The sequence below is a fragment of the Protopterus annectens genome, chromosome 2.part1 (genome assembly GCF_019279795.1).
Source record: "Protopterus annectens isolate FY-2018-M chromosome 2.part1, PAN1.0, whole genome shotgun sequence".
Taxonomy (NCBI): domain Eukaryota; kingdom Metazoa; phylum Chordata; order Ceratodontiformes; family Protopteridae; genus Protopterus; species Protopterus annectens.
Genome location: NC_056729.1, coordinates 1,219,886,005 through 1,219,908,997, shown reverse-complemented (window position 1 = coordinate 1,219,908,997; position 22,993 = coordinate 1,219,886,005). Strand labels below are relative to the sequence as shown.

The 22,993-nt window shown below is 37.0% G+C and overlaps 1 protein-coding gene across 4 annotated transcripts in view; it reads right to left on the bottom strand.

Annotated features, from left to right (window-relative positions):
- The window catches only part of KLHL29 (kelch like family member 29), a 2,735,259-nt gene that overhangs the window by 91,186 nt on the left and 2,621,080 nt on the right, over positions 1–22,993 (bottom strand). For all 4 annotated transcript variants that reach the window (XM_044062747.1, XM_044062745.1, XM_044062748.1 and 1 more), the window contains one exon: positions 679–872. In XM_044062747.1, the coding sequence (XP_043918682.1) occupies positions 679–872 (194 nt within the window). The remainder of the gene's footprint in view (positions 1–678; positions 873–22,993) is intronic.

Sequence of the window (22,993 nt, the reverse complement as noted above, 5' to 3'; positions counted from 1 at the left end):
TTCATCATTATGGGGTATTTAAATGGGGCATATGACTGTTTTTTTGTTTGTCTGAAGAAGGCTTGTATTACCGGGTGAAAGCGCTTAAGGAATAAACTTCTCTGGTTTGTTTTTAGCATAAGCTATCTTTTGCCTTAGTTATTTTATTTTTTGGTTTAAGTTTCAGACTGTAATCACTGAGATACAGTAATACTTGGCAAGAATCTGGCCTTACAAGAAGAAGCTGAACTGTGACTTTTGTGTGGAATCTGAATATACATATGCTGCTGTTAGTTTAAATAAAGACTTCTGACTTACTTACCTTTGTGTAACTCTAATTTCTGGACTTAAGAGTTTCCCAGAGTCACACACTTTTCATATGGACTATATTACCTGTGCAGGTGCATACGTACTAACCTGCTCATGTCATGTGGCCTGGCCTCAGCAGAAGAAGGACCAGTAGGCTCAGTCCACTTACCACAATAACAGACAAATAAATAAACACATAAATGAATATGTATGTTGGTTACAAAATATCTTTTGCTACTGCTGCCAGGAAAAAATACACTGTAGCTTATTACATTTTACAAATAAGGAGTTCAAGAAAAAATAACATTTTACGGTTTTCTGAATTATTTTTAAAACAGTAATGGAAATTAAATTGCGGTGTGAAGTATTTGTCTGAAACATCTTTCTTACCTATCATAGGAGATTCTATGAAGCTCCATGTATTCGTCTGAGGGATGTATGATTGTAGAACCCCAGCTGCCCGGCCAGCTTCATTCACTCCTCCGAACACATAGATTTTGCCACCACAAACTGTAGCAGCTGCAGAATGAACTGGTTTTGGTAGGGGGGCCACCACCTCCCACTGATTTGTGATTGTATCATACCTAAACCATAATAAATACTTCAAATTAATAACTGCAATATGCCTTCATTTGTTCATGTACTTTAATTTGTAGCCAATTAGTAAGACTGAATGAATTATCTTCACGTTTGTATTTGTTTCACTGTTAATGAGGTTAAGTCCTACAGACTCAAATTATCTCTTTTTCATGTGGAACCTAGGAACACTAAGTGATATGCTCAGAATTACAAAGTATACATGTGAAGACAAAAAGGGACTGAATGTAGCATGACAGCACAAGGCTTACTGCCAATGATCAGCATTAAACCCCGTGCTATACTGCTATATTTTAGCATTATATTTATGAACAATCAGACCACATGGACAATTACTTTCTTATACTTTGTTAATGTGATTTTAATACCACTGTGGCCAAGACTGGAAAATCTTCTCCTAAGAGGGCTTTAATTGATTTTCTTCATACATTTTATTTTGTCATTCTCAGTCCTACATAATTTAAGTTTGCATTTCTTCACGCATCCATGGCTAAACTAGGAATCTAATTTAGAATTAAAGTAACTAAAATAAATAATGAACAGTTAGGTATCTAATTTACAACTAACACTTGCACTAAAATGCTTATTTTCAAAATTATTATACATTTTTAAAAATGACATAAAGATAAATAAAGAAATATAAAATCATGCTGCAAAGTCCAAGAACTTCAAAGACAGCCAGTCCACACTATTTTTAAAGATCTGTGAAAGGCACTTTTGAAGTAGCTCTAACCAGTAAAACATCATTCTTGCATTCTGTAGCATGTTAAAAAAAAATCTCAGTACTCACATCCACGTGAATTGCATCTTTCGTGGCTCACAGTGGTACCCCTTGCATGCTTACTGTCACTTTCCTATTCAATTCAGCATTTTATTCAAGCCAGAAACATTGATTTCCCCATGATTATTATAAAAAAACACAAAAAAAAAAATTACAACAAAAATCTATCTAGCTCTGTACACAAGCAAAAGATGTAACGCGGTAACCACGTAGAAAGGGTAACAAGACATGTAAGTATATATGGGTCACATTTCAACAGTCCTTCTCAAAACCTTATGTAAAAGGTGGGCACTTGTGTATTTGTACTGTAAAAATCTATAGTGTTTTTGTACAAATAGAGTCAGTAACTGTTTAAAGAAAAGACTAAAATACACCGCATTCTCATCAGAAGCTTTACTCAAACCATTGCATACTGGGGAAATCACATGACCTAAGCACAAACACACCCTGCAGTGTTAATCCCCTCTAAAGCTATAACCACAATATTTATCACTACATATGCTACATTCTCCTTTCATTAAGGGGTCGCCACAGTGGATCACCTGTCCACTCATGATTGGCAGTGGAGTTTTACTGTGTCAAGATGCCAGCCCGGCACCCACACACACGCATACCTAAGGCCAATTTAGAGTGTCCAATCCACCTACAGCATGTCACTGGGATGTGGGAGAAAACCGGAGCACCTGGAGGAAACCCACATGACCACAGGGAGGACATGCAGACTCCGCACACAAGGCACCCTAGCAGAGGATCGAATCGGAGAACCCTTGCTGTGAGGCGGCAACGCTAACCGCTGCACCACCGTGGCCGTCAAAAGGGCTTATCCCAATAAAACCTATAAAAGGAATGATCTGGAGTCAGTAAAGAAGGAGGATTTAGAACAGAATGTATTTTGTTTTTAGAAATACATGTACAATTATTGAGATGAAGGGCTTGCTCTGAATACAAGGACTGTGAACAATCCTAAATTGGAAAATAAGCATATAAAGCACATACCGTTTCAGCTAACAAAAATACCTATAAAATGGAAGCTTTCAGTACCTCAAGATGTAACAGCAACAGGAAGTACAACAATCATTCTGAAACTTTGGATAATCCAAACAACAATGACAACAGGAAAAAAGATAAAGCACAAGTATCCCATAGTTCTTATCCACAGAACAGGATCAAGTTCCCAGAATATCGCACATCATAAAACCACACAACTGCCTCCCACCCTGTATAGTCATAGACCATTGATGAACAGCACTCAAATAATCTAACATTTGAGTGCTGTAAATCAATGGTCTATGGCTATACAGGGTGGGAGGCAGTTGTGTGGTTTTATCTAACATTATCCGCGGTGGTGGTGCTGCGGTAGCGTTGTCGCCTCACAGTAAGACGCTGTCCAGTTCAACTCTCAGTTAGAGCATCTTCTGCATGGAGACATGCGTGAATGGGCGTACCTTCGTTGAAGGTTGTGCATCAGGGCTGGCAACTCGGTACATAAAAATCAACTGCCAATCATTAGCGGACCGGAGTTCCGCTGTGGCGACCCCTAACCGGGAAAAGATGAATGTCACAACAATTCAAATATCTAACATTAAAAGAAAAAGATCTGAAATCACTGGCAGTCCCCAGCAAATGTAAAGGAAAACAAGCTGTATAGCTAAACTTATACTCAGAAAATTGTTCTGCGAAATAAACCCTGCATGTTAGTCAACAAGAAGAATGCCAGGGAATTAATAAAGGAGACAAGCACTAGTGATTGTTCTGAAAAAAAAAAAAAAGAATAAGCCAATAAAGAGAGTGCACATATACACACTTGAAAATACAGAGAATCCCTGAAGCCATAAGTCAGTGGCAGTCATAGGCAGTGTCATTGATGCAGCGGGTAGTATACACATCTGTGGTCCTGGAAGTTCAGAAGGGTGTAGGTTCTATTTCCACTACAGGTGGCTGAATAACTGACAAAGTGGTGCGGCATTAGGCAGGTGTCACACCCAATTCTGTTTTCCTTCAGATGAAACATTAAACCAAGATCCCTGTTAAATAAATAAAAATAAAAATAAATGTAAACCAGTAGGTGGCAGCTCAGATGGATGTACAAGAACCCAATGGCACCTACTGAAAAGAGCAGATGAAGTTCCTCGATGCTCTGTCTAAATGTCCCCTAGTAATAAAAATAGAACCTCAAGTCTCCCCTGAAAAGAGGTCACTAGCACAGTGAGACCAGTTTGGTTAACAAAGAATAAATAAAATTAATAAGCAATACTTTCTGCAAATGGAAGACCTTTCCCTCTTTCACACACACACATTTCATAGCCTTATTCAGTAGCTACTGCTGTATTCTGATACTTCAGAAGGTGCTACCTATTCTGCAGGATCACATGGCTGCAAAAACTGCTGTCCCGAAACCTCAGTGTAAAACTGAAAAACAAACTCATCAATAAAAAACATTGTTAGTGGTAAAACTATGACAAAGTGCAACAGACGCTGGCTTTATAGGGAACTGAACAGAACTAGCTGGGTTCCCAAAGCTCCATGTCTGTTGTAGGTGCACAGTCTTATTTACATACCACACTGAGAATCAGAGGTGTGACTGGCTGCAGAGTTGAGACTAAAAGGGAGAAAAGGCACAGTAAAGGGAATGCTACTAACAAACTTTGATTTCATTAAATTCTGTATAGATTTTAGACAAAACAAATTACTGATTCGGGGAAACCAAATGTACTTTATTATGAGGTATCACTGCCTGTTGATGCAGGAGCTCCACAGGGACAATATGGGTGATGGGGTGCATTTAACAGAGATTTTTCTGCAATATTTTCAAATATAAGCAAATTGATTTTTAACTGTTCTTATACATTCTGTACAGAGCTACACATATAGTTTAGTTGTGATCCATAGCTATAGTAGTTGAAGCAAAATTATCATAATAATTTCTAAATGAACATACTGATCCATCAGTTTGGCTTAGAGGTGTTAAGGCTACAAGCTGTTAAAGAGCTTCTTCTTATATTCCTAGCTTATATTCCATCAATTTCCAATTGAAAACTGTGTGACTCTAAGCAACTCACTTATCTAGGTAATGCTGATGGGTCAGATCTGAATAGGGATACTTGTGTCCAGTGACTTACCCAGTTAACAAAGAAACACATACATAAAAATAAAATACTTATCTCAGGAGGCCTATTCAAATGCATGTGCTTGTCCAGGTTACATGGTAACTCAGATTGGCAGCTGAGTGTGCTGGTTTAACTTGCCAAAACCCTTGATTAACTTCTAACACTGACTATAATCTATGATAAAGCCAATTATGAAAATAAAATCACCACTGATTCCAAAGACAACCACAAAGCATTCTGCAGCTATGTCAAGAATCTCAATGGCAACACTCAGATCTGCTCTGAGCTGCAGCACAATGGCACTAAATATACAGAACCAACTGATATTGCCAACATCCTGGCAGATAGGTTCAGTGCTAACTTTACCCCCCCTCTCACCCTCCAAAGGGCCTATCCTAATATCAGAAGAATCCAAAGCCCCTGTAATCATGGATGAACAAGTAAAGACTGCACTCTCCAAAGCCAAGAACACAGCATCCATGGGACCAGACAACATCCCAGGCTGTGTACTGCATGAACTACAGAATGAACTGGCACCCCACCTAAGTACCATGTTCAGTCAAAGCCTCACCTCAGGTTATGTGCCTACTGAATGGCGCACAGCGACGGTTATCCCACTCCACAAAGGGGGTGCCACCACGGATCCCGGAAACTACTGCCCCATTAGCCTGATGAGCCTGGTCTGCAAGGCCATGGAACATATATCATCTTGGAGCTTATAAACAAAGACATAGGTAACCTCCAAACCCTGGACAACACTCAGTTTGGGTTTGTAAAAGGTAGATCATGTCTACTAAACCTGATTGACTTCTTCGAAGCAGTCACTAAAGGCGTAGACGAGGGCAAGGTAGTGCACACAACCTATCTTGACCTCACCAAGTCTTTTGATACCATCCCCACTCTAGGATTATAGATAAACTCACTAAACTGGGCATAAATCCCATTGTCACAAGATGGGTGGCCAACTGGCTCACTGACAGAATCCACACAGTAAAAGTAGCCGACTTCAAGTCCAACTTCAGACTATTGACAAGTGGAGTACCACAGGGTTCGGTCCTGGGTCCTCTCCTGTTCAGTATCTACTTCTCTGAAGTGCAGGCCAACACAGAAGGTCTTTGGCTAACAAAGTTCGCAGATGACTGCAAACTGCGAGCCATAATAGAATCACCTAATGATGTAGACATTCTACAAAAGAGCCTCACAGAGACAGATGCTTGGTGTCAAAGTTACGGCCTCAAGCTCAATGCCAAGAAGTGCACTGTCATCCCCTTTGGGAAAAACTCAGTACCCATGAACTACCACATAGGCGGTAGCTCACTAAACACAGAAAGTGTGATAAGAGACTTCGGGACAAAAGTGGACAGTAGTCTCTTCTTTCATAACCACATCTCCACAGTAGTCAAGAAATCCTTCTACGAAGCACACCTCATCACAAAAGGGTTCTCGTCCAGAAAATAGGAGGTCATTGTTCCGCTCTACTCATCTCTCAACAGACCCATTATAGAGTACAATGCCCCATTTGGCATGTATCTCACAAGACACCTACAACAATTGGAGACGCCACAGAATTACCTCACTAAGAGGATTAATGGCCTCAAACAGATTCCATACACAGACCGTCTCAAAAAACTCCAGCTGTACTCCGTCGCATATCACATACTCAGTGGCGATCTCTGCCTAACATACAAAGCTATGTTAAACCCAGAGCTGATGGACATGTTACACTTAAAGAAATCCCAATCTTTCTGAACCACACGCTCCAGGGACCTAAACCTTGTCATCACAATAAATAGAACATGCTGGTGGGATACATTCCTGTCTCAGAGACGTCCCATACTCTGGAAACCCATTCATGTCATTGGTCCTCTTTAAGAAAAATTTTGATGACTGGATGGGAAATAGAAAATTCACCCCGGGATCACTTCTGCGGCACTGCTTGACAGGGGCACAAGAAAATAATTTTCTTGGGTGGCAAAAGCCAGGGAACCTTTTTGGCTAGGCTTATATAGGCCCCAGCGCTGATAGCCTAGTACCTACCTATGAAGCTATGAATCTATAAGGCACTCTAGCAGCATCTTCACAAGTCTGAAGCAGACAGTGCCCTGTTTCGGTTTAATCATGTGGATCTATGCATACTTGTGTTGGTTCATATCTGTTAACCATGCTACTGACCCTTTCAAGAGCTGTCGATTTTATTCTGCCAAAAGCTGTATTACCTCTTGTCGAAATGGAACTCTTGTGTATTAGTTCAATACAGAGAAAAATGGCTGTTTTGATTTGAAAACACACATCTTCTAGGTGTACTGAAACTATATATGTCTGTTTTTTTTTTTATCAATCAGTCTCCATGTTTTGGAACTAGCTCTAGTGGATCATGACATTTCAAATCATTATCATATTATCCTCTTTATTTTGGATTTGTTTTTTATTAGTTCTATTCACTCCTAGAATCAGCAAAGCGGTGTGAACAGAAACTGCAGAGGAGGAAAAATATGATCTGTTTTCTCAGAGACCTAAAGCCGAAACTTATATAATCTGCCTGTGTGTCATTTGCAGCTGCTGAATGTTTTAAGTGACTGGCAGCAGTTACAATAGTCTCAAGATAGTAGTAGCAATACAACTATTTAGATGCATTTAAGAGTATAACCCTGCCAACTATTGTTTAATATATATTCTTAATTCTTCCCTGTATAATTAATGGCTTGAATATATAACTGGTATTTTGCATGGTTTTATCTGATTTTCTGTTAAGTTTTCACATATTCAGTTATAAAGGCTTGCATCTGGCATGTTTTTTCTTAGTTTATAAGGGTAATCTCACACCAGTGTTGTGACTATTGACCTTAACCCTTTTAGAAGACAAACTGTTGAATATAAGCTATTATAATTCTTAATATATGGGTACACTCATTAGGAGAGAGTTCATTACATGAGATCTTGGGTCCAGATTGCACTAGATCGTGGATGCTGGCATTGGACAGGTAACAGTAGCTCCTTCTGGGAAATATTGTGCATTTGTATGAACAGTAGTGTTGCAGGGGTGGAGGAAAGGGGACAGCACCCCAAGCACAAGTTGTTATGGGGTGCAGTTGTGAAGTGCAGTTCCTGCATTCTTTTTTCTGTACTGGTATTTCTGAATGTCGGTACAGAGAGGGAGTTTAGCACACCTGTGCTTTGTACAGAGTAAGTTGTAGCAAGCTGATTGCTACAAATGTAGTACAAACAGGAATTAAACCAGAAAATTTATCTCACAGCCTCATATATACCTTGTATCTAGCAAACAGACACATAATTAGGGTGGAGTGACGGGGCCAGTCACAATAGGTGAGCAAACCTATTTCTGAGCAAGTTATGCACAAGTGTATGTTGCAGGCATAAGATTAGATACTTGTAGGTATTCTGGCATCAGTAAGTCAAAGATTCTGAGAGATCCTCTGAATAAAAATGTATGTACCTAAGCAAAGGAATTGTCTGCATATATCCTTGGACAAAATAATTTAACGTAAGTATATATATTTTTTTGCTTCTACTACAAGATGAGTTTCAACCCTGCTAGACTAATAAGGGGTTTTATATGCTTTCACTATAATTTGCCAAGTTAAAATATGGCGATAGTAACTAACTTGCTGAACATATATACTCAGGAACTTACTCTGAAGAAAAACTTAAATGTCAGCACTTTTTTTTTGCAAGGGGTATCTCCCTTCAATGCCTATGTGGAGGACCCCCGCCGACACCTTGAATTTATATATACTAATTCCACAGATGCACCGACAAAGAGAAAGGAAATTTGTGAAAACAAGTAACTCATTGCTAGTGCACAACTAGAAACCACACTGGCAATTAATTTCTAGTGGAAAGATTCTGGGGGGCTCAATATCAGTGAGGTGATCTCATCTGATAGAACAGTGCATAGTTTGTACTCAAAAAGTTTTAGGGAACTGATTCCGCTCATATCATGCTTTGCAATGCTGATTTCTCCTAGTGACTTAAGAGTTTAATATGATCTTACCCTTTTGTCTGTCAGGCACCCTATTACAAAATTTAGGCTGTCAGTTCAGACAATGCCTTATTTAAATGAATTTATACTCAAAGCCACTGTTCTTCCATTTTCCACCAAAGTCCTGTAAAATTGTAAAATTCATACTAAGTACAAAAACAAAAGAAAAACAAAGGAAATTATAGAATCTGGCATTTTAGACTAGGTTACTCTTTCAACAAAACCTGAATTTCTTCTGCCAGCTTTCTTAACTTAGTATTCTGTTTTTAAAATTTGCTTCTAATCTCTTACAGACTCACAAGAAAATATTCTTTTGTTCTATTTTTTTAAACCATGAAAATTACAAACATAATAACTGTGTTGACTGTAAACCAGAGTAAAAATTACCAGCATAACACATGGAATTGCAGTCTTCATTATTTTAGTAAACGTAGGTCAGTGGCTTTGTCAGCAATGACCAGTTTAATGCAAACTAAATACAAAATCCACTTCTTCCACCATGTTGTGCATGGTGAGTATAAGCATGATGCATGATCTCATGTGTCACTGTTCTGTGGGTGAGGCCAATCTATAACCGAATAGGATAGTTTATTTTGAGCATAAAAAAGGAAACTGGCTTGGCTTAAAATGGCCTGCAAGGGAAACTTGGCTAGTACTTACCTATGAACCTATAAAGAGCAGATTTCCAAGATGGCTACACACTGATCAACAACTTAATTCAGTTCTTCCAGTGTGAAAACAGAAATTGAGAAACTACAACCAGAGATACTATAACCTTGAGTAAAATTCAGTTACTGGCTTGTAAGTACACTGCCTGGATGTCTGCAAAGAAGAAATCAAGAGAGCCTGAAAGAAAATCAACTAGAAAAGTGAAGAGAAAATATTGAATGGGCAGAATCTTGCAGCTGTTCAGCAAAAAAACAATTCAGGCTCCATATATGGTGCAAGACAAGCCCACCAGTAATCTGGAAGAAAAAATAAGTCAAATGTGCTCAGAGCTGATTAAAACAAACAAACCACTGAAGGAATATATTGACTCAAATAGCAAAAGGCTGGCAAAATGTATGAAACTTTAAACAGATATTCAGACAAGCTGATAAAACTGCAAAGATAAGAAACTGAAATTAAGAAAAGGCTGGCTGAGTAAGAGATTGCTCAAGAAGAGATGTTTCAAAAAATGTTGAATTAGAGGGAAGAGCATATAGGAAATCTGAGATTTTCTGCTGTACCACAGAAACTGGCAGGAACAGACTGCATTAATTTTATGAAGGCACAAATAAGCAACTGGACTGGTGTGAACTGTTAATTGAAAGGGCACACTGTGTGTATGCTCCAAATCTGGCCACTAGAATGCATCCAAGACCTTTACTAGTAAAGGTGCAAACCTACTAGCAGAAAGAGCTGATCTTGACAAAACTGGGGAACAAGGGCAAAGTATTAAAATTTGGAGAAAGCAGAGCACTTGCGGAAAACAATTATTCACTGTACACCAGACAGAAGAGAAACAAATGTATTCCAGTAATCACAGAATGATAAGAGGCAGGTGCGAGACTCAGGCTGCTGTATGGAGTGGTCTTTAGAATGTTGTGCTGTGAGCCCTCCTGTGATACGTGCATTGATTATTGGTATTTACAGCATATCTACACAGATATACTGGTATTCAGTTCTGGGGAAGTGTGTATCCTACATGTTGGAGACAGCTTCCTTGTCAGAGACAATCCATCGTATTGTAATGCTCAGTGTTGCATGGACAGTAAAATGTGTAGCTTATGTCTGTCATTCTAACTAACTTTTTACTGTTCATATGATATCCATACTTTCTGTGTTGACATACACATTCAGTTCAGTTGTTTGTGGCAGTCTCCACTGCTATCTGATGCAACACAGGCAGTCAATACAGGTGTCTGAGAAGAGTCTTATATAACAGGCAAGGGTTTGAATCTGCTAACATCTGTCTGTCAGACTACAGTGGCTTACACACACTCATGGGGCAGCTTTTTCATGCATTGTCATACCATGTAGGTCATCAGTACACCTTATATGGTATGATAGTGCTGTCCGACCTTCAGGGGTGTTCTTCCTTATGAGACCGATACATGCAAATCTGTGGTGCTCCTGGTTGTTATGCATCTCTATGATATTTTGTTTTAGGCATATGTTCTAGCATGAAATGTTGCAAATGTTTCTTAGGTCATTTCTTGCTCATATGCATTACCTATTCATAAGATAATTATGCCGTGTACTGCATGTCATACCCCAGATGTGTTTTATACTGCCATTGTTTCCATCACAATATACAGCTTACTGGCAGATATGCGATTCCATAAACATGTCTATCTGTATGGACTGCAGGGTAACTATCAGGAGATTTGATTGGTCCTCTGTTACAAAACTTTCTATTATATTGCCAGTGTCAGATTGTTGTTCTGTTGCTGTTCCCTGTAATTTCATGTGAGCATGCCTAGTATTAGTATGTCAGATATGTTTGCAAGGCAGCAGTGGCAACACTGGACTCCTGGCATGTCATCTGCTCAGTCTTAACACTGGTGGTTTATGTTTGTTGTTTTTACTAGATTGCCATGTAGCAATTACATAAACATGCAACACTTGCCTATCTATTACATGCTCATAGGTAATGAACCCCTTTCCTATTGGTGCCACAGTCATTTCTTTGCACAGACATGTTCATTTCTGAGTTACCTGACATTACAACTATAATGTACTTTTATTACTCATCAGTGCTGTCAGCTTTCATACATCAATTCCTGTATATACATCCAGATATTCTATGAATGCATTCTATGCATTCACCCTGTAATGTATTTTCCATCCTTGAGAACTATTATCTGATGTTAACCATTTAATCAACATGTATATCACAGATACACTCCCCTTTGTTGCAATGCAGCTTTATGTCTTTATCCACATCCTTTATCAGCATGTCAATTATTATTTATGCATGCACCTTTGGGATTGACAGTCACAGTAATTATTATTTCATCAATCTTGCAGGTTTTATGTTCATAATGCTTCTTATACACTTTTGCCATATTTGTCAGCAAGATACGAATACACTCAACATTTCCAGTCTACAACATTTACTATCTTATTATATTACATTTTGTGTACCTACTCCCCTTTTCACTTCCCCTTATTCTGTACTGTGAACCTGTGCTTGGTCTTAATATGTGTGGGCTAAAGTACTTGCTCATATCTCAGCACTGCCTATATGAGATCCATTTTGTTTATGCTGTGTGCTTATATCCATGTAGGCCAGATGAGCAGCACTGCATATTCAGTTAGCGCTGTTGCTCATCTTGCTAACATGTTTGCAGCGCCTACATGATCAATAATGAATCCAGGAATTCTTTATTATTGTCTATTGAATCATATAAGAAAACTGTGTTTTTTGCCATTCATATTGTTCCAGATAAGGTCAATTTGCTTTTTGTCTGAGATTAAGGTGAGTTTAGTTTTGGTTACTTAATGGATTAGGGAGCCAAAGTTTTGTTGTAGTTTTGTTTGCGTTAATGACAATGGTTTGTTTGGCTAAAGAAGTAAGAGATAAATTTCACATGGAATGATATTCACTGTAAGAAGATCTGTAGGTGGATTATTTATGGACAGAAAAGAGGGGGGAGGGAGGCTTGTGGGTCCCCTACTGCTGAGGATTTTCTTTTTTTTTTTTTTTTTAAATCTTTTTATTTTATTATCTTATAGACAAACAATACAAACCACAGAAGAACACTGTACAAACATCAACAAAAACTATATACAACTATACATTGCCCATATCATTCACAATATATACAACAGATAATAAATTAAAGAGATATAATACAAAAATGAAAAGTGTTTCAGGTTAAAAGACAATCAAAGAATACATTCCAAAAATTTCAGAACAGAACTTGCGATTACCTTTATAAAAGAGATACTTTTGTGCCCTAATAAGCCTAATTACCAATTCCTTTAGACCTTCCCATGTTAGTGCGGCTTGGCACTTCCAATGCAATGAGATATAATATTTGATAAATAAGACAATTGAAATCACCACCTTGAGCTGAGCTTTAGGAATATTATCAGAGCTTTAGGAATATTATGTAATAAAGCAAATTGCCAAGAAAGTGTTGATTTTTCATATCCCATTTTCTCCAGAATAACTTTAAGGGCACACCATAGTCTGTACACACATTTGCAACTCCAGAAAATGTGATATATATCGGCTACTTGATCCTTACAAAATGGACACAGAGGAGATGAGTTGGGATGAATTTTATTAATGATTGCAGGTGTTAAATACGCATTATTGGTGATCATGAGTTGCGTATAAAATAATTTTTTAAAAGGGATAAATTTAATACTTGATTTGAAAGCCTCTATCATTAGTGTGGGAGTTATACTCGGGTCCTTATCTGACCAGAATTTAGAAAATACTGGCACATTGTTAGATCTAATAGAGATTAATAATTTATATACATTGGAAGTCATTTTCATTTTTAGCAGAAGAAGTTTCCAAATAACCTTGGCAATTTCGATATTTTCTCTAGATAGGTCTGGATGATCATAGTATGGATTCAATAGTTCAAGGATTTGTCTAGTTATTAAAGTATATTTATTGGATAAATTAAAGGTTTGCCTGATCTCGGATAATTTCAGATGTTTGACTAAGAAAAAGTCTGACATGCACTTATCCTTAATAAGGGGGAAATTGTCCAAATTTATCAAGTTACCATTTAGAGTTAAATTGGGATTTAGATGTATTGGTTGGAGGGAAATGAACGCCTGCAAAAGTTTTAGCGAAGACAATAGTTTATGAAATCTGATAACATTATATTTGAGGCCATAGAAGATTTTATATTTGTCTAGACTAACTTTACTCAAGAAAGGTAAGGCAGATGGATTGAATTTAAGGGATCTAATATAATTGAAGTAAAGTAAAACCCAGTTAGGGTGCCAGGCATCTGAGGTATTACTATAGTTTGCTATCTTAATAATTCTACTACTTTGAATAATATCACAGTAAAGTTTGAAGTCCGGAAGAGAAACACCACCCAAATCCTTAGGGTAAATAAGTTTAGAATATGAAATTCTCACCGATTTAGGAGACCAAATAAACTTAGAGAAGGTTGAGTGTAATTTATTGAAAAAGTATAGAGGGATAATCGAATTAGTCGAGTTGAAAATATACAAGAATCTGGGAAGGATATTCATTTTTATAATAGTTGCACGTGCCAGAAAGGGAAGCTTAAGTTGAGACCATCTCTTTAAATCCCATTGCACCTCCTTTCAAAGAGAAGAAATGTTCTCCTGATACGAAATAGATTGATCAGTTGAGAAAGTTACCCCCAGGTAACGAAGACTTGAATTAACTAGAATAACATCAGAGGAAAAATTTAGGGGATATGGTGATGTGATATTAACCGGAAAAATTTGAGATTTGTTTTTGTTAACTTTGTAGTTGGCAAATTTAGAGAAGATATTAATGGATTTCATGATTTTCTCTAAGTCCGAATTTGGTAAAGACAGGTAAATATTTAGATCATCCGCAAATGCCGAGAGGGGGATACTAGTTCTAAATAGCTTGGGGATGATCTGATGAGTTTTTTGTTTAATAAGAAGGAAGAGAGGCTCTATATATAGATTAAATAATAAAGGAGAGAGGGCAACCTTGTCTCGTACCATTAATTATGTTAATCCTCTCACATATACCATTATTAATATGTAGTGTTGTATAGGCTTTGTGGTAAATGGTCTCAATAAATTTTGTGAACGATGTAGGAATGTTAAATAGAGGTAGAATAGAGAGTAAAAATTTCATACTCATTCTATCGAAGGCCTTAGAAGCATCTATTGCTAGAGTGTACAGGGGGTACCTAGCTAAAGACGACAAAGTTATCATAGCTTCTAAAGCTAGAGTATGATCCGAGGTCTGTCTATTTCTAATGAAGCCCGATTGTTCTTTAGAGACTATACTAGGTAGCAGTACTTTAAGTCTATTGGCAAAAATTTGGGCCAAGATCTTTAAGTCTACATTAATAATGGAGATGGGTCTAAAATTTTCCAGTTTGGTAGAATCTGCTTTACCTTTAGGGATAAGAATAGTCTTAGATGCATTGAAATGGGGATCACTTATACCCTGGTGGAGAATATGATTATAAATCAAATATAAAGCCTGTGAGAACTTGTTGGGATATAATTTGTAGAATTCTGCTGTGAATCCATCAGGACCCGGGGCCTTATTTAATTTGAGGTTATTGATCACATCCAGGACTTCCTGAGAAGTAATTTCTTTATCTAACAAGTGAAATTGATCCGTATTTAGTTTTGGGAAGGATAATTCTTTAAGTGTATCATATAGCACGAAAAAATCGATAGGGTCATTAGGTGAGCTATAGAGCTCAGTGTAAATTTTTTGAAAGATTTTTATAATATCCTGTGTATCATGGTAGAGTTTGTCTTGATAAGAAATTTGAGAGAAAATGTGTGATGGCTTATTCTGATTAATTAGCCTAACCAAGAACCTAGACGGGCATTGAGCCCAATCGGAATATTTGGCCAGCATTTTGGTTTCATGAGCTGATAAATTATCTGCCTGTAGAGATAAATAATCTTTCTGCATCTTAACTAACTGCGATTCTATCTCGCTATCATATTTGATCTGCAGTTTATTCTCTTATTCTGATATTTTCTTGCTCATTTCAGACTCCCTTTTAAGATATAATTTCTTGAAGTAAGAGGCTTTATTTATCAGAATGTCCCTAATTACCGCCTTTGTGGAGGCCCATAATATATCTATAGGAATATCCTGGTCTTTTGATGCTTGTATAAATTGGTTTAAGTTATCTTCTATAATCAAAGCAATTCCTTCTTTTTGAAGTAGATTAGGATTAAGTCTCCACCACAATGGACTATTTCTACTGTTACACCTCTGATTGTAATCTAGGGAGAGGGATAGCTTCGAGTGGTCAGATAAATTTCTGTTATCAATATGTAGTTCTATTTGGTAGTTAGCCAGGACCGAAGAAAGAAGAAAGAAATCAATTCTGGACCAACTCTTATGACAATTGGAGAAAAAAGTGAATTTAACTCTATTAGTGGGTTTTCTGTGTGATATAAATGGGTCAAGCAAATTGAAATCTTCCTTGAGCTCAGCTAATACTGACACGGCTAGTTTATTATAATTTGTATTACCATTCGACCTATCTGTAGTGGGGTTCTGAACGGAGTTCCAATCTCCTCCTATAATAAAATAGTGGTTGGGGAAGGAGGAGAGAATGTTGTAAATAACCATGTAGAAATTTTGTTGGTTAGCACAAGGAGAGTAGATTTTCAAGAATACAATGGGTTTATCAATGTGGGAAAGCTTGGTAGTAAATAAACACCATCTGCCGTCCTTGTCAGATTCACATTTAATAATATCAAAGGGGAATTTTTTCTTTATTATTATGGCAACCCCAGCACTATTCGATTTAACTCCGGAGTCAATGATCTTTTTCACCCACGGCCTCCTTTTTTCATGCTCCCATTGGCAGCTGAACAATTGTGTTTCCTGAACTAAAATTATATCAACTTTTGATTTAAAGCACATGTGCATGAAGAGTCTCCTCTTTTTGATCAGCTGTAATCCCTTAACATTCCAAGAATCACATATAATCATACAGCTACCAATTCAGTGGGGAATAATAAGTGTGGTATGGAAATATAAAAAGGAATAAAAAGACATGGGAAATATATCTCATAACCTGAAACTTATAAACTTCTATTAGTAGAATATGGGCAAAAAACGCTAAAAAGAAAGACCCTTCCTGCCTAACAACCGAGCATAAACCCCTCTCCACAGGCCCGGAAGGGAAAGGGATTTTTGGGAACTTTGAATTAACTAACCTAACATGAGGGTAAATCAAAGACCCCCCCCCCTCACCTGAGGGAAGTATAGACACCCAAAAGATCCCCTAATCACCCTTTGGTCTAGACCGCTTATCCTCCCCATCAGGGTTAGGAATTCGAACCCAGCTCAGCATTTAAAATTTTGAACTGTGAAACAAATAGTGCATAAACCATTCAAAGATAACAATTGCATAAATAAAAATGACACGTTAATAAGACAAAATACTATTTCTTATAAAGGCAATGAAAACAAGCAGTTATGAGAGAAAAATGAGATTAGAACTATAGCCTAATCCAAATGTCTAAAACTGCAACAAGACAGTAAAAATGTTTATACGAAACAAAAACCTCATAGAGTGTCTTGTCACGAGACATACCTTAATTTTATGATCCCAAAAATATCCCCTTAGTATAAAAAGGGACCATATATGCACTGAGTAACTTATCTCGGGTCAGTTCGAGGTTAAACTAAACAATATATTCATTGCTGAAAAAGCAACAACGCTGATAGTGATTTGTAGCTGGAGAAACTGCCCCACCAAAAAGACCCCTATAAAAGGACCAAGCAACTCGTGACACCTAGCTATAAGGTACACAGTGAAAAAACATAAATGAGTGAGCATTCCTATATAACAAAAAATATATCAAGGCTGAGATCTTATCCAAACCAATCCCCCACTAGTACCTGTATAACTATTCCCAGCACGCAAATAAAAGCAAAAATATAGGAATGCACTAATTTTAGCCTCCAAATAAATAGGCACACTGTAAACCCCAAACTTAATGGCGGCCACCTCACCGAGTTTTCAGCATTACAGTTACTACAAAAAATTATAACCAAAACTATTAGATGCTAGATCAAAGTTGGATCACAACAATATTATTAGGAAGTTATTCTACTGAAATCTTATTATATTAGATGAGAGTAAAGTCTGCAGATTGATATTCAAAACATTCCTATAACATAAACACTATAAGAAGACACTTATGGCTTTAACTACTTAGGAAAATGCATGATCAATACCTTCTACAATGTATTTAAACTAGTAGGAAACCCAGGGGCAGATTATTCAATGAGTCAAACAAGAAGAAATCCGGTCCCAATAATACAATTTAAGAATTAGGAAACATTTTCCAAACAAGAAGTTACAAGATCTGTCTTGTTTGACATATCAACCAGCAGTAACACCTGACACAATGCTACAGGAAATATTTTAAATTGTAGTACAACCTTGTTTCATGCTTCACCTATTTAGCATATAAGTACATATAAAAACAGAAGCCTTTACAAATCTTCATCACCTAATTAATTGTACAGTACTTGCTCAAAGAGTAAAAAATAAAAAAATGAGCACATCTGACATGACATTTCAGAGACCTCAAGCATTACAACACCTCTGAATACTGATAAGCAATCCTGTACACTGACATTTGCTCTAACATTAGGCAAGGAACTAGAGACCTAACAGCAGCAACTCCATTATAAGTAAATACATTGCCTGATTAATACATATTAATAAGGTATTAAAGTGTTAAGCATTTCTTAATGTGGTGTACTACTAAAATAAACTAACATTATACCAATTTAACAGAACAGGAAAACTTCCCATACCAAGACCTCAGGTGACAATTTTGGTTGACTGCATATACACTTTGTATATAATATTTATGGAAACAACGTGCACATACTACAGCATTAGCTCATAGGGTAAAAATAAAAATGAGGACATCTGTCATGGTATTTCAGAGACCTCAAGCATTACAACCCCCCAGAGTACTAATGTGAAACCTTGCACACTGACATTATTCCAACATTTGGCAAGGAACCAAAAACCTGCCAGCTGTAACTCCACTATAGTCAAAACCAATGCTTAATAATTACAGATTAACAAGGAATTAAAAAGTTAAACATTACTTAATGAAGTATACTACTAAAGTAAGCTAACACTATATAAATTTTACATAACAGGAATACTTCCCATATCAAAATCAATAAACTTGAAAGTCCCAAACAGCGACCAGGAAAAACGTGAACCATAACTTCCAAATCTTGCACAGTCAAGTCCAGTAGTAATCCAAGTTCCAGACGACCAGTTGAAGCCATTATATAAAAACAAAAAAGAGAAACAGCCTTAACAGACTGCATGCAGCATGCTTTCGATATTATTTAAAAGGGCAACACCCACTCTATGCACAGAATACTGATTTACTCATTTCTGAGCGGAATCGCCGCTTTAAGAAATGAAAAAAGAAGAAAAACTGCACAGCCAATCAGTGAAGGCGGGCGTCATGATGTGACACGTTTAGAGGAGACAATGAGCACTAGCATGATGGGAAATGAAGTTCTCTGTGGCCCATCCACCATGCTGAAGCAGGCCTTCATCCTGGGAGTACGAAAATACCTGATCTCGTCGTCGGGAGCGTTAAAACACGGATCGGAGCATTACCATGCCATGGAAATACATCTGAAATCCTCCAGGACACAAAGGTAAGAGTAGAATAGCTTATATCAGATCAGGACAAGCATTAAAAACTTTAGAGAACACTTCTTTAGCTTCTTTACTATTTTTTGCTTCATATTTTGAATCTTTGAAGTTAAATAATAATGTGTTTGGATATTTCATCTGGAATCTGATGCTTTTTTTGATGAGGAAACCACAGTAAGGAGATAATTTTCTTCTTTCCAGTTTGATAGGGGCTGGTAAATCCAGAAAGAAAGTAATTTTAGATTCTCTCCAAGTAATAGATTTCTTAGATCTGGCTGAAAGTAAGATTGAGGCAGCATGCTGGTAGTTTAAAATCTTCACATAAACATTACTGGGATACTTATTTAATGTATTGTCTGCAACTTGTCTAAGGGCTCTGTGAGCTCTTTCTATTGATATTTGAGCAGTTAGAGCAGGATTTTCCAGTAAAAGGGAAAAAATCTCAGTGATGCATTTAGGCAGAGAGCTGTGTGAGATAGATTCCGGTATTCCTCTTATGATGATGTTATTGCGTCTTGATCTTGCCTCAAGATCTAATATTTTGTCCTGTAAATCCTGAATGATAGAGCAATTGGAGTCACAGCTTTTTTGTAATTGGTCAATTTTAAGTTCATTGTTTGAGACTTTTAACTCAGTATCCAAAATTCTGGTTAACAATCTGTCTAGAGAGTCTCCGAAGGATTTAAATTGTGTGGAGAAACTTTGAATAGCCTCTTGGATAGGCTGTAGAGCTATTTTTAACTCTTCCATGTTATTAGGGTTATTTTTAGAAGAAGTAGAGTTCACTGAAGATTTAGACATGTCTTGTGGAAGCTGTTGTTGTTTGCCTGTCCTGGCCCTTTTAGTATTAACTTCTTTTTCAGGAGAAGAGATTGCAGAAAACTTCGCTTTTGTAGTTTGTAAGTCCATCAAATCCGAAGCATGAGACATACCAAGAGTATTTAGTTGTTTTTCCCAAGTAATCCAAGTATTTAAAAGCTGAAATATTTGTTACAGGTAGAATTTGCAGCACAGAGACACACTGCCCACCAGAAGCACATGTATGAGAAACAGCAGGAGGCCCGAACTAATCCAAGGTAATCTTCTATTTTTATACAAACAGAAGATGCAATCCAAGAAAAATACAAAGATAGAATGATAACCTCCAATCAAAGGTACGATTTTTTTCTGGGATAGAGTTGTTTTCTTCACAAAATGATGGTTAAAGATGTTGATGTTATGCAGAGATGAGTTCCTACCCTGTTCACAGGACGGTAGTCATCTTGAACTCTACTGCTGAGGAGTTTCTAACTGAAAGTGTGTCATTACATTTAAGTTCTGCTGTTGTGTTTGAGAAATAGCCTTGCATCAATTTCAGAAGACCATCTTCTAAAAATAGACAATGAGGTTTTTGTAAAGAAGCATGTCATTAACACTGTTTGAGGCCTTTTTTAATCTATGAATAATGCTCTAGTAAGCAGTTCAATGTCCACATTCCTATGCATTGTGCCCTCTGTGATATATAAGGATGCATGTGTATGATATGCTTTTCAAAAGCCATGGTTGGATTTGTTTAGTAATTCATTTAGCTGCATACAGACTAATTTAGTTAATAGTGTGAGTTTCACAATCATTCTATAATTAGATGGGTCTTTTAATTATAGCAATTGTCACAGTAGCTACTGATAGGTTGAACTGAAATGTTAAAAGTTGCAGAATATAAGGGATTTTTTGTTTGAAGAGGGCCTATAAATCAGTTTCTACAAAAAAAGCTTTACCTGGAAGGTAAAGACTAGTTTTCGCACAAAAAGTGGAAAATGTCATTTAAAGTCAGACATTCATATTTGTAATAACAAAGAACACCTCTGTTACATTATACTCAATGCAAACTGGCTCAGAATAGATGGCACAGCTACTTTTTTGCTAAGCATAACTGAGTTCTAAACTTCTACATGAACTGTATCTCCCTTCTCTAGTAAACAACCTTACACTACATGAAGCAACTTACTCACCAAGAAACAAGTATTTTCAAATTACAAAGACACAATTTCCCTCTGGCAAGTCGTTAAAAGGCATTTGGTAAACCTGCCCCTGCCTCAGGGAACAGTTTACCTACTGTAATCAGATTACCTGATAATTTACCCACAAAAGGTTTAAATTAGATAGAGATTCTGGATAGTACATATTCACTTGAATCAAAGGTCTAACGTAAAATATACTATTGTCGTAGGCTTAAAAATTGTCACAATGTTACTCAATATTGAAAAGATGCTAGTTTTGCAACATGTTATTCATATCAAGTTTACTAAATACGAATCACTTGTCCATCTACTACCCTTTTTCCCATTTTTGCATATGGGGTCAGGGTGTCACATCAATAGTAACAACCATCTACAGTCAATGATCACATTGCTCGGTGGCTAGCTTACTGTAAAAATAGATGCTAGCCTGTTAATTTCTTTCTGCTATAATGCTGGTGGGATTTTCTACATTGTTTTTACTCGTTTATTTTTAAATGTGTTTTTTAACCATGTTGTCATATTATTAAGACTGTTGTATCAGCAGTATGGCCTAGATCATGGCAGAAAACTCAATGACCACTCCATTTACCTAGTTAGCAAATGATAGACAAACAGACAAATACCTAAATAAGTCTGGTGCAATACTGAACAAGACATTTAATTAATAAATGTCTGATAAATTAATTTATATGAAATATTTGCCATGCAAACACCGCAGCTAATGAAGGTGCCTGAATAGATTTAATCAAGATTATTTAAAATGACCAGGTCCTTTCCCAGTATTCCCATCTTTACCCCTTTCCTCTCAGAGTTATTAGCGGTTTGAAATACAGGTACTGTAATGAATTTGGAATTAATTTTCCCCAGGTCCCCCGTGTATGACAATGATTAAGTGAGGAACTGCAATACAACATATGTAAAATATAAATTGACTAAAATATTTTGGTAACTCAGTATCATATAATTTTGAAAAAGATAACATGAAAGTAATTATATCCATATTTTTGATAAAATAAATAGAAAATAAACTTTGGGAGGAAAGAAGAAGATGAGACAATGGTTAAAACAGGTGCTTTCGCTTTCACTAGTTCTTGAACATGACTTACTTTTAGCATGATTACCTCAATGCTTCTGTAAAGATTGTATATCATGTCAGCTAATATTAATACTGTACATATTTGCTTCTTTAATGTCATGTTGTTCACTGCTGATAATTTTCATGAAAATGATTACAGGTGTTCTTTGATATGTTACTGCTTATTGATGGAATTTATGTTTTGTCTTGCCCAAGTGGCCGGGGTTATGGGTAAAAAGGGTATATTGACCAGTTTAATTACCTGGTTATGTGGGCAGAAGGCAAAGATACTTATGGAAGAATTGGAAGAGGCAGCAGAGGATACAGATTGCTCTGCTCCTATGTAAGGTGGGGATTATCCTGAGAGAGTTAAGAGACGTTTTAGCTATCCACTTCCAGCAGAATGTAACGAGGCCCAGGTGATGCATTTTGTGCAATTTATTGGTCTTGATTTGGATATAACAGGGCTTGATATCAAAGTGCAAGCCACCTCGGTCAAGGGGATAGTAAGAATCCTCTTTGTCACTCTGCCTGGTACACATCTGGTATACTAATTGGCATATTAATTATGTGCGTATTGATTACAATACATATTTTTAATAATTGGTTGTATTTGGCCTAATAAACACATGAATGGGGTCATTTAAACTCCATCATTTTTGTATGTGGTGCTAATTTTATGACACTTTTTTCGGTTATGACAAGAGTTGACAGTGTCCAACCCGCGGCCCGCGGGCCGCATGCAGCCCTCAGAGCTCTTCCATGCGGCCCG